Source organism: Cryptomeria japonica, chromosome 11 (assembly GCF_030272615.1).
Source record: "Cryptomeria japonica chromosome 11, Sugi_1.0, whole genome shotgun sequence".
Classification (NCBI taxonomy): Eukaryota; Viridiplantae; Streptophyta; class Pinopsida; order Cupressales; family Cupressaceae; genus Cryptomeria; species Cryptomeria japonica.
This window is the reverse complement of record NC_081415.1, coordinates 233771749-233785275: the sequence shown is the minus strand read 5'-3', so window position 1 is coordinate 233785275 and position 13527 is coordinate 233771749. Positions and strand designations below refer to the sequence as shown.

Below are 13527 nucleotides of genomic sequence, written 5' to 3'. Positions count from 1 at the left end.
TATACTCCGCGTCTGCATATATTCATGTGTATACTTTGTGTTTTTATGTGTATGCTCCATGTTTAGTTCATACCTAATGTGTTTACAATGATTACTGTAAACACGTTCCTATCATCAAGAGATTTTTATTTTTGGTTAATCTAAAGATATGAATTTATGTAGAAAAAAATATTGCATTCAAGGTCATAGATGTATGTCATGCATCAAATTCTCATCTTAATATAAACTTTGTTCACATAGTTGAGAATTATTGGGACACCCCACATAGGAGGAAAGATAAAAACATATCTTGGTTGATTTGCAAGATGAGTTAATATCAGAGTTGTGCAGCAGAAGCTAATAATATCCCATGAAGTATCTAAGGATGACAAATCTCCTAGGGTTAGTTTAGGAACCCTCACATTGGAAGGATTGAATAAAATTGACATTGCTTGAGGACACACAATTTTGGGAAGGGCGGACTGTCATGCCCCACCTGAGATTAGGGCTTTATACCACAGCCTTAAATAGTCACTTAACCCACGCTTTAGCAAATAGGGCCGATCTGAAGCAAGGAAAAAGGACAATAAAATAAAATAAAATTGCTAAGGAAATGAGCCGACATATTGGTGTTTAATTTAAATTAAATCTATTTTGCTTTAGAGCCGACTCCCTTTGAATGTGACAAAGGGCATGTATTTAAGAATGCAAGGTGGGATTACCTAAGGGCACAAAGGAAACAAATAATAGACAGCGATTATCAGAGCAGAGAACAGCAAGCAAAATCTATTATATGCACTATGCAGCAATCAGGGTATACATTAATTAATGTTGTTATTAAGCCCTGAAGTGATGCGATCACCTTAATGATTAGTTAGAGGCCAAGGGGCATGGAATCAAGGGACTCCACTTTTACCAAAGGATACCTGTGGGAAGGGACATGCCTTTCCATCCAATGAGAAGATATATATATATATAGGCTATCCACCTGCAGTTGGGAGGGGAATACGGATCAGAGAAGATAGCAAATAATAAATACCAAACAGGATTCAGGCGCAAATGGAACAAGAACAGATCTGATACAAGCGAGTCAGATTCAGGCATACAGCAATTAAGCATTACATCGGTTATTTTGGACAAAAAACTATAGCATTTACAAAAGGGGACATTACAGAACTCAACAGGTATATTCTTTTGGAATGAAAATCCTGTTGGCTGCAAATAGAAATATGCAATTACTTGAGAGGTCAATTAAGTGTTGACAAATGGTGGTAGATTGATAATAGAAGGCCCCAGGCTCCTCTCCAAATATTTGGGCACAAATCATTGCAAATTATGGTTGCATTTGTGGAAAAGGTACACACATAATTCCTGTCATATTCTGGAAGTATTGCTTTAAAGCATTTGAAAAATGGTAAGGAAATTATGGAATATTCCTATCTACTGTCTGCTTCAACATTGTCATGTTTGCATCCATTGTCTATATGTTGATTCTTCTTTTACTTTTCCTTTTGGGCCTTAACGTCATAAAATAAGGCATGGGCTCCTCATGTCTTTTGCTGTGATTAAAGCTCCATCTTTTCTACTATAATAGCTATTTGTCTTTTTATTGTATATACATTGTCTTCTTTCAAAATATACCCTTATGGAAAGAGTTGGATTTGTTGCAAAGGCAAATGGATAACTTTTGGAACCTTTTAAATAGATGACACCTTTAAATATGAGAATCATTTTTCTTTTGGGCAAGCACTAATTATGTTGGGCCTAAAATAGGTTTCTATAACACGATGATCCTCTAAATAAAAAAAATAGAAGTCTGTTTTAGATCCCAACACAGTTGAATAGTGTTGGTCCACACAGTGGTCCAGGGCTGTCAACAAACACTTTTTGTCAGAAGGGATGATACTTGGCGGTAAGCAGAAGCATGAAGATTATAATGCCATTAAATGGCAAGGGCGGGCTATTGGCAACAACAATTAGAAGATAGAAATACTGAGCAATACTATGCAATTTAATTCATGGACCACACAACACTCACAATATATACGGATGTAACAAAAAAATAGAGATCAGGGTTAGGGATTTTTAGCTTTAGTCAACTTGTCAGTGCATTAATCTAAACCTTGGCTCACACCACTTGGCGAGAGATGGTTGTAGAGGTGAGTTAAGATGGATAGAAGAAGACCTAAGTACATCATAGTTTGGGACTCTAAAGACTTGGTAAACATTGATGGCACGACTCTTATTCTTGAAATATTCAAGACCTTTATATTGACTTTTCCTCAATGTAAGCTGCCTCTATTTGTAAGACAAATGTATTTGCGTGAGTAGATCAAATGATATGTTTTCTTGTCATGGAGAAATGAAATAGGGGAAAACTATAGATATGGATTAGACCCCTTAAGTTGAATCTCAAACAATCATGCTGTAGGGCATTGTCATCTAGGCTGATAACGTTGACTACATATAGACCAAATGCAAAAGGAGCTTCAGAGGGAGAAGCAAACAACCAGAAGGATAGCTGATACACATCTTTCACCAAGTATCAAAAGCTGCCCACCTTAGTCCTGGCGTAAGTGTGCTGACCAAAGAAACGGGATCGGACTCGGCAAGGCTGACTCGGACTCGGGACTCGGTGTCAGACTTGGCTCCAGACTCGGTTGGATTCGGGAAAGTGAAAAACTCAAGAAATTTAGAGATTTTAAAAGATTTAAAACTTGTTTCAGACACCCTTTATTGAATACACCTTAAAGACACAAAAACATCATCAAACTCGGCTCATTTGATTACATACACAAGTATACATCAATCACATAAGCATAAATGCAAATTGTAGCTGAAGAAAATAACAAACATAGATATATAAATATTGTCAAATGTATACAATATTACAAAACTCATGGAATAAAAAATCCATGTCATCATATGATCACCATCAAATGTTTCATACAAATACCAAAGGTAAATAGTAAATACTAAATACAACTACAAGTGTACAAGCCTATGGCTCAGAGGGCCGTGCACCCTCTCGCCCTGGCCCCTGCGAAGGCGTTTAAAGTAGGTCCTGGATGATTCAGCAGCCATAGTCGCTCCCCGTGACACCATGCCATGCTCACCAACATCAGGAACAGTTGTGTCATGCTCACCAACATCAGGAACAGCTGTGTCACTCTGAGTCGTAGTATTTCCTGTCTCTGCTCGTGCTCTCTGCTTCTCCTCTGCCATGGCTACAGCCTCAGCCTCTATATCTACCTGGTCGATCCAATCAATGTCATCATCACTAAATACAACTGTAGGAGTCCTAGGAGTTGTCTGATTCTCATTGGCCCACTCTGCTTCAAGATCAACCTCATCTAGAATGATAGGAGAGATGTCAACTAATGCATTCTTTCTCATTCTCAGGCGAAGGTTGTAGTGAACAAAGACGAGATCATTCATCTTCTCCACAGATAATCTATTGCGCCTCTTGGAGTGTATGTGCTCAAACATACTCCAATTGTGCTCACAACCTGATGCGTTGCATGGTTGGCTCAAGATGCGAATGGCCAACTTTTGAATATTTGGTGTCTCTGGGTCAAAAAAGCTCCACCAATGATCTGAGTTTGAAATGAGAAAAATAAATAAAATCAGTCTCACTCATGAACTCATTTAACAAGTTACAATATGGTATTGAATAAAACTAAAATTAAGCCTTACAATTTATTTTTACCTGGCATCATAGTTGTCCCACCGTCTTTGGCGACAGGATGAGAGAAGGTCTCCCCTTGTGCACCTGAGAACAACTGTAGCTCTCGAAAATTGTCTATCTGAGAAGTACCAACAGGTCCCATCTTCTCCATGATTGTGTATAGCCCATTAAGGACCTCCACATCAGCCTTGAAAGAAGGGATAAAACTGAATGCTGGATTCAGCTAATAGGTTGCCGCATGGATGGGCCTATGAAGCTGATGATGCCATCTCCTATCAATGATCTCCCAAATGGGACCATACTCGCTCTCATCTCCTCCATAGACGAATCTGATGGCCTCCTTCGCCCTATCCATGCCCTCATATATATAGCCCATTGCGGGCTTATCTCCATCCGCAACTCGCAACAAAACCACCAAGGGCTTAACAAACTGCAAAATTGAAAATATTGTGTAATTTAGAAAAATGAGCAAATAAGAGAATACATATAATAAGTTATAAAACATGAAGTTAAATTGTAGAATTTATAAAAAAATTACCTTCACTATCTCATCACAAGGGACCCAAAAGCCTTGCTCATCAAAAATGCAGTCTGCCATATCTTTCCCTATAGGGGTGGTAGCATAGGATGAGGAAGACCACTCCTCACCAACAATCATACGTCTCAAGGCAGACTTAGACCTAAGCATGGACTGCAATGTGAGGAAGCTTGTGGCAAATCTTGTGATTTCTGGACGAGCTAACTCCTTCTGCTCTGTGTATTGTCTCATAAGAGCCAACACTCATGAATGATTATATACAAATTTGCAGACATTTCTTGCCCTTTCTACACATCTCTTGACCCATGGTATTTTTCCAATATCCTCCAACATGAGGTCAATGCAATGAGCAACACATGGAGTCCAAACTATAGATGGGTGCCTCTCCATCAATAGTCTACCTGCAGCAACATAATTTGTTGCATTGTAAATTGTAATTAATGGAGGTACAAACTACAAGATAGTAATTAATTTGCAAACAAAATTAGTTTGTAATCAAAAGTTTATCCGCAACAACATAATTTGCTGCATTGTCGGTCACCACCTGTACCATGTTCTCCTCACCCACATCTTCAATCACCTCCTCTATTTGCTCACATAGGTAGGTGGCATTCTTGCAATGGGCGGAGGCATCAATGGACTTGATGAAAACGGTGCCCCCTGAAATAAAAAAATAAAGCTAGGTCAATGATCATTCAATAAACCATTAAATAAAAAGTAAAAAATTAAAGACTATATGAAACTAAAATTAATCAATCACCTGTAGAAGAAACAAGAAAATTAAGGAGAGTTCTATTTCTCCTATCCGTCCAACCATCAGTCATGATGGTGCATCTAAATCCTTCTTCACATCATCCACCATTTGAGACAAAATGGGTCCCCTCAAATCACTCTCACTAGGGGCTTTGAACCCCGCCCCGCATATGGTAATGGCATCAACCATTTCTTGCCAATAAGGAGACCTATCGCAAAGAAACTCAATGAGATAAGTTAAGTATAAAAATTCAATGAGATAAGTTAAGTATAAAAATTAAAACAATCAAAGTTATCAAACATAAAAGTTAGTAAAACATTCACCTGGCTACAAAGAATGGAATACAGTTGTAGCTCCAAAACCTGCCAACTGCCATTTTAGCAGCATCATGGACCTCCTTGTTCCAACCCATGCCCTCAAGCGACGGTTGGGACCCAGGAGTAGTGCGAGGCACAAAGAAGGAATCCAACCTAGATTTACGAATCCTAGGCCCAATGCTAACACTCCCACTACAACTACTAGTGCTAGGAGCATGAGAAGTGGCGGTGGCACTGCCACTTATAGAAGCAGAAGCAGAAGCGGAAGCACCAGCAGTAGCAAACTGAGTGGGACGATATGGAGGTAAGGAAGAAGGGCCTCCAACACAACCTAATTGTGCCCCTCTTCCTAAAACTGTCTCTCTCCCAATGGCCGGTCGATCCTCCTTTTGTTTCTTTTTCCTTTCAATTTCCTCAACCATTACATAACATTCACGTACGGCCTCAAGGACTGCTTTTAGGCATGGTTCGGTATCATGTCCACGCACACCAACAATATGGTATTTCAGCCTATATATACCTCCATGGAATATTGTTTTGCAAAACATACATTTTGTTTGCCCCTTTCTTTGCCTTGGAAAATCCTCATGATATTTCCAAGCAGGGTCCTTTCTAATGGGGGGTCTAGAAGTTGAAGTAGACATTTTAGGATAGTTTTGTGAAACTTGAAGTTGAGGCAAATAATAAAGTGAAGTTTGCTGCAATAAAACATTACAAATACAAAATAAAATTAATACATATTACATACATTCAAAAAAACTAAAGTAGGGTTTGACAAAAAGAAGAAATTTACAAACACTACATAGTACAACACTACAACTACATACTACATGTTACATGCTACATACAAACATACAAAAGATTTTGAAAGAAAATGTAAAACTTTCTAAATAAATGAATAGAAAATGGAATTTTTGCATACAAGAAACAAACTAATCTTCAAAAAAACAATCTTACCTCTTACAACAAGCTTGAAATGAGCTGCAAAGTCTTCCTATCCAACTCTTGATGCACCAAATCCAAACACAATGCAGCTCCAATGTGACAAATTGAAGAAAACTTGAGCTTCCTCCTTGCTGGTTTTTCTTCTATGCACCCTTGTTTTTCTTCCCAACTCATTTTACTCCTTTTTTGCAAGTGAATGAAATGAAAGTCACTTTTAGGGATAGAAGATAATTAACAAAAAAAAAACGGAATTAAAAAAACATTGCAAATTAATTTTTTTTGTGTTTTACTTTTGGCTTGACGCCGGTCGAGTCTGGGGCTCAGGACTCGTCGAGTTTGGCGAGTTTGATCCAAACTCGCCAACTCGGCGAGTCTGGCAATTTTACTCGCTAGACTCGGACGAGTCCGAGTCTGAGTCCCTGGGACTCGCTGGGCATGACTCGTACTCAGACTCGCCGAGTCTAGGCGAGTCCCATTTCTATGGTGCTGACAAATCTTGGGTGATGAAAGTGTTAATAAAGCAAAAATTGGGTGTATACGCAGTGTGGTCCCTCACTTTATAAAACATCCATGTGTCACTTAGACATTAAAAGTGGAAAATTGAATGGGTAATATTTGCATATATACTTCAAACTGATTCGTTACATAAGATGTGATTAGGTAATAGAAGTTTTGAAGTGCATAGCTGAAAATGAACCACAAATGCCATTAGCTAAAGTTCATGCTTAAGAGTTTTGAGACAAATGAATGCCATGAAGGCGAATCTGTATTGCATGACATTGAAATGCTTGAATACAAGCATTTCTAGAAGAAAACTGTGTCAAATTTTTTATATTGATATAAAATTTTTGATAACTGTTCGTACAGAAATGCTCATAGTCACTGTAATGGACTGTGGGAAGTTTTGTATCGATACAAAAATTTTGGCACAGTTTTCTTCCAGAAACACTCATGTTCACTATAATGGACTGTGGGAATATTGTGTCTTTATTCTTTAATTAAAATGCTTGTTCTCTTGTTTACGGTTATTGCAAACTTGTAAGAAATTTCTTAGGCGAGAAAGCTGACTCACACGTATACATACACCCAACGTAAATTATTATTCGTGCAACCCAATCATCTGTTTTACTATTATCAACAATTGAGATTTCTAATCATAATTGTGTACAGTGGGTGGGGTATTATTGTTATGGTTCTTTCAGAAAATAGATTGTAGTTTATTCTATCTTTATGTGAGGTTTAAATTTTTAATTTATTAATCCATTCAGTTATTCTTCTTGTTCTAGGTTGAGGCAAATGATGCAGTGACTGTTGCGGGAATGACAAGGCCCAAGCAATTGCCAAGTGAAGTACTGTCAGACTTAGCTATTTCTGCATCTACCAAGTTGCAATCTTTTCGGGTACATCGTCTTTTATATGATGTTGCAAAAATTGTGTTAAACATCATCTTAAGTCTCCGTGCACATTATTAATTTGATGTATGAAATTGATGCAAATTTCAGAACAATCCAAAAGTTCCAAATTGCCTTGATACTGGAGCATGTGTGTCCAAAAGTGCTGTTCTCCATAGATAGGTCAATTTAGAGAATTGTGCAATCTCTAAACAACTTGATTCTGTTTTTTTGCAAACCTGTACTTTTAAATTGTGAATTTTTTAAATTTTAATTAAAAATATTACAAAATTCTATGTTTCTAACATAACCATGCAAGTTTGATCCACATAGACAGTATCATAAGTAACACATAATATTTTTACAATTAGACCACTATTGATCTATCCTTGTCAGCTCATCTCTATATTTGGGTGCTTGAATTTATCCCTAGGATAGATACTTTTGTACACTAAACTGGGCTTATGTCTGACAAATTCATGATTTAGAAGCTTTAAATTAAAATTAGAAGATAGATGGTTTTATAGCCGAAGAATGAAGAGAAATTGAATGTATATTTAGACCATCCCTAACTCCTTATTGAGACAGTTGCCTAAAGAAAATTCATGATTCCTCTTTCCTATATATTTACTTGATATCATAACACATTATTAGAACAAGGAATTCATTAACAGGATTATTGAGGAAGAGCTTAGATTATTGTTTTCTTTTTGAGACTTGGAAAAGCACCTGAATCTGATGGCTATCCTGCTTAATTATAACAAAATTCGTGGGACATTATCAGAAAGGGTGACCGTGAGATGTTTAAATGGTTGGTTGCACTCAGAATATTACTAAAGCTCAATTTTCTAGGCATCTTACTGATTCCTGAAAAGGAACATCCAGAAATCTTAGTGATTCAGATGCATTTATTTATGTAATTATTAATACCATATTCAAAATTTTATCCGCAAATAATCAAGAGGCTATTAACTTCTTCTATCTGACATTATAAACAAATATCAATTAGGATATTTTAAAGGTAGACAGACAATAAACAGTTTTTCTAGCTCAAGAAGCTCTCGATACCCTGGCTCAATTAAATAATTAGGAAAGTTCATAAAACCTCATATGATAAAGGTATTTGATGGTTGCAGGTCAAGTTTCATTTGAAAAATCCTAGTTTGGTTTTGTTTCTCTTTCAATTAGATCAAAATTTTGAGTCTATCATTAGTGAATTCTCAGTAGGCCCAAATTTGACTAGGACTTTGTGAATGTGCAAAACTTGGCAACTTAAAAAAATACTTAAATTCCTCTAAAAAATATAAATTTAATGCAAAACATTATTACAAGAAGAAGTACAATATCACATCATTCAAATATGATGCCTGATTGATAACTATGTATAATGAATATATTATGATTGTAATTGAAAATCATCATCATAAATTGCATATCCATGCAAGTTACAATAATTTACAATTTCTTCTTCCTCATTCTGGAGAAAAGTTTCTCGGGGTGGGGGATAATGCTTTCTCCTTGGGCTTGGTTGTGTCTCTACTCTTGTAAGAAAGGCACATGACAATGACTTCTCCTCTGCTTTCTGTTCAACATCATTTGCAATGATGTCGTCCAATTCAATGTCTCCAATTTCTATGTAGCTACACCTCCATAGCTTGCCTTTTGAAATTAGAACTCTTGTTATCTATAAACAAGTGGGCATCAACATCCTACATAGGCCAATCTTTGTATAGATCAATCTCATCCAACTTTATAAGCTCTTGAGCAACTATGTTCTCCACCTTTCTCGTGTGAAGATGAAGATTGTATTGTACAAAAATTAAGTAATTAATGCATTTTTGAGACAACTTATTACATTTCTTTTGTGAATGGAATCAAACAAACTTCAATCATGTTCACATCTAAAAGTGTTACAAGGTTGAGTCAAAAAACAAAGGTTTATACAGGGAATATGATCTGATAATATCATATTCACAATTTTAAAAAATGATAATGCTCAAGTCTCAAAATGTCATTACACAATGAAAATTCAAATTACAATCGATATTTTATATTCATATTCTTCTTCATCAGAAGCTTCAAGGTGAACATTTGAACCACAATCCATTGGATTGCCACTCTTACTAGCTGTGTCAAGTGCAGAAGCTGCCTCATCTATGGAGACCTAGGCAAGATATGCAACTATAGCATCTAAATAAGCACACTCAGGGGCTAGATCCCAATTCTTTGTCACACTCTCATTGTATTAGGGTTTCTTATGTGACAAGAGACGAAGGGTGGAGTGTATTTTTATTAAAGTAATTATTGTTATGTTTAATGGTCATATTGTAATATTAGAAACTTTATGTTTTTCAGTTTACATTTGTTTCTGTTTTATTAGAGACATTGTCTTGTAATTTGTTATTTATGGAGTCTTTCATCTCCATTGTAAATATCAATTTACAATTTCATGGTATCAGAGCTGGTAAATTTTTCTTAAATGAATTTTTTCTTATGAACAAAAAATTTTGATAATCCTGAAAATTGGTTTTCAGAAGTTTTTTTGATTTTTTTAGAAAATAAAATCGAGGGTCTATTTTTTTGAAAGTTTTTTTATGAGAAAGTTGTGGCTAGCAGATTTGTGGCGTTCCTTTCAAAATTATGCTAGGGTTTATGTTTTTTTTTTAAAACGAGTTCAGAGCAAACTCGTGTTCTTTTCGGTAGAGAATGGTTTGTTTCAGGCTCAAAGCTGCCTCTGGTCAATGTTTTTGCAGATGTGAAAGGTTTTTTGGCAGCTGTGACTTCATTTCTAGGCGTCTGCTAAGTATTTCAACCGTGTGCGTAGTATTTCAGCTGTGTTTTTTTGTTCTCAGAGTCTCACAGTGACTGGTTTTTTTGTTGTATCTGTTGCATCTTGGATGCGTTTTTTTTTCTGAGATTTGATGAAAATCATGACTTTCTAGTTTCTTTTTGCTCATGACTAATGGATTCCTTACTGCAAATTGCCATTTGGTTTACTGCACAAATTCTTCCAAAACTTTCTCTGATTTGCTGTGTACGCCTAGGGTTTTGACGTGTAAGATTTTAGACATTTTTATCTGCAGATTTTAAAAAAAAATCATGGGTCTCCTCTGCTGCACAAGACCTAGGGTTTTTGGCACAATTGGACATTTATTTTTGCAAGGGTTTTATTTTTTCTAAAGCTGATCATCTTGGGATCTGTGCCATGGTCTTTTTTGACTAGGAAAATTAGATCAGCTCCTTTGCTTTTTGATCTTTTTTTTCATGCATTGGAAAACGGGAGGGATGGCTTCATTGACCAACCTCATGTTTGAGGGTAGTCAATGCTTCAACGCCAAGAAATACAACACATGGTAACAACACATGCTCACCATTTTTGGATACCGATTCTAGGACTAAATTGTTCTGGGTAAAATTGCTCATCCCTCGACAATAAGAAAAGACCAGTTAAAGTTTGATGAGTGCAATAGGGAAGTGGTTATGCTCATTATGTTGTTAGTCATTGATGACATGCTTCCACAAGTGCTCTTTGGCAAGACAGTTGCGGAGATTTGGACACATATGAAGGATCTCCATGAAACGTTTGACAAGGGCAGAGCATTCTTTCTGAAGAATATGCTGTTTTCAATCATGATGGACAAAAAGATGGTCCCTGTAGGAGCACCTTACAAAGATCAAGGATATTCGCAATCAATTGAAGGCTATTGGTTGCAAGATGGAAGAAGAGGATATGATGGTTATCATGCTAAAAAGCTTACCACGATCCTACAAGCACTTCTGTTAAAGTTGAAACGCTCAACATTACGTCCACCAATGTTGACTTGAAGTTCGGTGAATTGTGCAACAAAAGGCAAAGGCGAGTCCTTTTAGCCAAAAGGACAATGCAAACCTGAGGATAGCTCCAAGAAGGTTATCACATGTCATTGTTGTGGTAAGCTTGGCCATTTGAAGAAACAATGTAGAAAACGATTGGCTGATGAGAAATCCAACTAGGGAGGGTCTCAGCAGAAGGCCCCTATTGCAGAGCATACTGAGCAGAAGGAGTCCGCCTTTTATGCATTTATGGCCAAAAGACTAGGAGACCATGTTAAATCATCTGCCTAGTATATTGATTCTGGAGCTTCTTGACATTTTACACACAAGAGAGATTGGTTCGCGGAGTACAAGGTTTCCTTCTATTTAGTGATCTTTGATAGAGGTGAAGAGTATACACTTGTCGACAAGGACAATGTTCAGATTACATTTGGTGGGAGAAATCTCATATTTCTCAATGTATACTTTGTTTTGGGCATGGTGCTCAATTTGCTTTCTGTTAGTTAGATGATGCAACACTATTTGAACTTGGATGTTCTCTTCAGCATACACAAGTGCCACATTGTTGATAAGGAGTCCAAGAAGACAATTGTAGTTGGCCTTGAAGATCATGGATTGTATAGGCTGGTTGATACTGGAGAGTCTCAGGAGATTGCAATGGTTGCGAAGAGTTCATTCATTAACACTCTTTGGAATTAGCGGTATGGGCATCTCGACCTATCATATCTCTCACAGTTGGCTTGGGAGAATTTGGTAGAAGGCTTACTTGAGATTCAACAACAGACACATGGTGTGTGCAGAGCTTGCCAAGTAGGGAAGCAACATTGAACTCCATTTTCCGATGGAAAAGCTTGGAGAGCATCCAAGGTCTTGCAGCTGGCTCATGTAGATGTTTGTGGTCCAAGAAATACAACATCGGTCACCCGGTACTAGGTATTTTCTTTTGTTTGTTGATTATTCTAGTAGAAAAATTTGGTTTTTTTTTCTCAAAGTAAAATTAGATGTGTTTAATGAATTTCAAAAGTTTAAAGCATTAGTTGAAAAAGAGTTAGGACATCACATCGTAACTCCTAGGTCAGATAATGGGGGTGACTTTTGTTCCAATGAACTCACCAACTTCTGTGCTAAACATGGAATCAAGTGTCAACTTACCACACTCTATACCCCTTAGCAGAATGGAATTGTTAAGAGAAGGAACCAAACCATAACAAAAGTGGCTCGGTGTATGCTACAACACAAGAATGTGCCTAAGAAGTTTTGGGCCGAGGTAGTGTATATTGCAGTATATCTTCTGAATTGGTCTCCCACATAGGCCATTAAGATGATGACTCCCGAGGAAGCTTGGTCTGGGAGGAAGCTTAAAATCAGCCACCTCAAGGTTTTTGGTTCAATAGCATATGTTTTGATTCCAGATGCAAAGATGACCAAATTAGATTTTAAAAGTCAATAGTTGGTGCTTACAGGCTACAATGACAATCATAAAGCCTATCGACTGATTGATGTTGACATTGATCGTCTCACATTCAGTAAAGATGTGGTTTTTTATGAAGAAGGTGGGCCCTTTCTTTTCTCTTCTCACATCTAGCATCCTGAAGATCAGCCTGTATAGACAAAAGATATAGGTGTTAGGCTTCCATTAGATCCACCTAAAGGGAGGGATTCTGATGATTTCGAATCTAAACTTGTGGAATCTCCTAGGCATGACCTCATACCACCAGATTTCCCTTAGGACAACCTGATCAACATCCAAATGATTTTATTCCAGGCAGCCCAAGTCATGATCCTCTTGACTTGGAAGTAGATGGTTCTTCTCTCTAGCTTAAGTGGTGGAAAAGTTTATTGGTGATGTTTAGGATGATGAGCTTGTTGAGGGTAGATCATCTAGAGGCAAGAGCATGAAGAAGAACACAATCAATTTTGTTCTTATCCAGACTTATTCAGAGGCAAAAGGTAAACCTGAATGGGAAAAGGCTATGGAAGTTGAACATCATAGTCTTTTGAAAAACAACACTTGGGTCCTGTTAGATCTTCCACCAAGAAAGAAACCCATTGGCTGCAAATGGGTCTATAAAGTGAAATATAAAGTTGATGGAACACTTGAT

At 37.1% G+C, this 13527-nt stretch overlaps 1 protein-coding gene across 1 annotated transcript in view; it reads left to right on the top strand.

Moving 5' to 3' along the window:
* Window positions 1-13527, top strand: part of LOC131063960 (mediator of RNA polymerase II transcription subunit 17) — an 87013-nt gene that overhangs the window by 28082 nt on the left and 45404 nt on the right. Inside the window, exon 4 of the mRNA XM_057997965.2 lies at window positions 7508-7621. Within this exon, the coding sequence (XP_057853948.2) occupies window positions 7508-7621 (114 nt within the window). The remainder of the gene's footprint in view (window positions 1-7507; window positions 7622-13527) is intronic.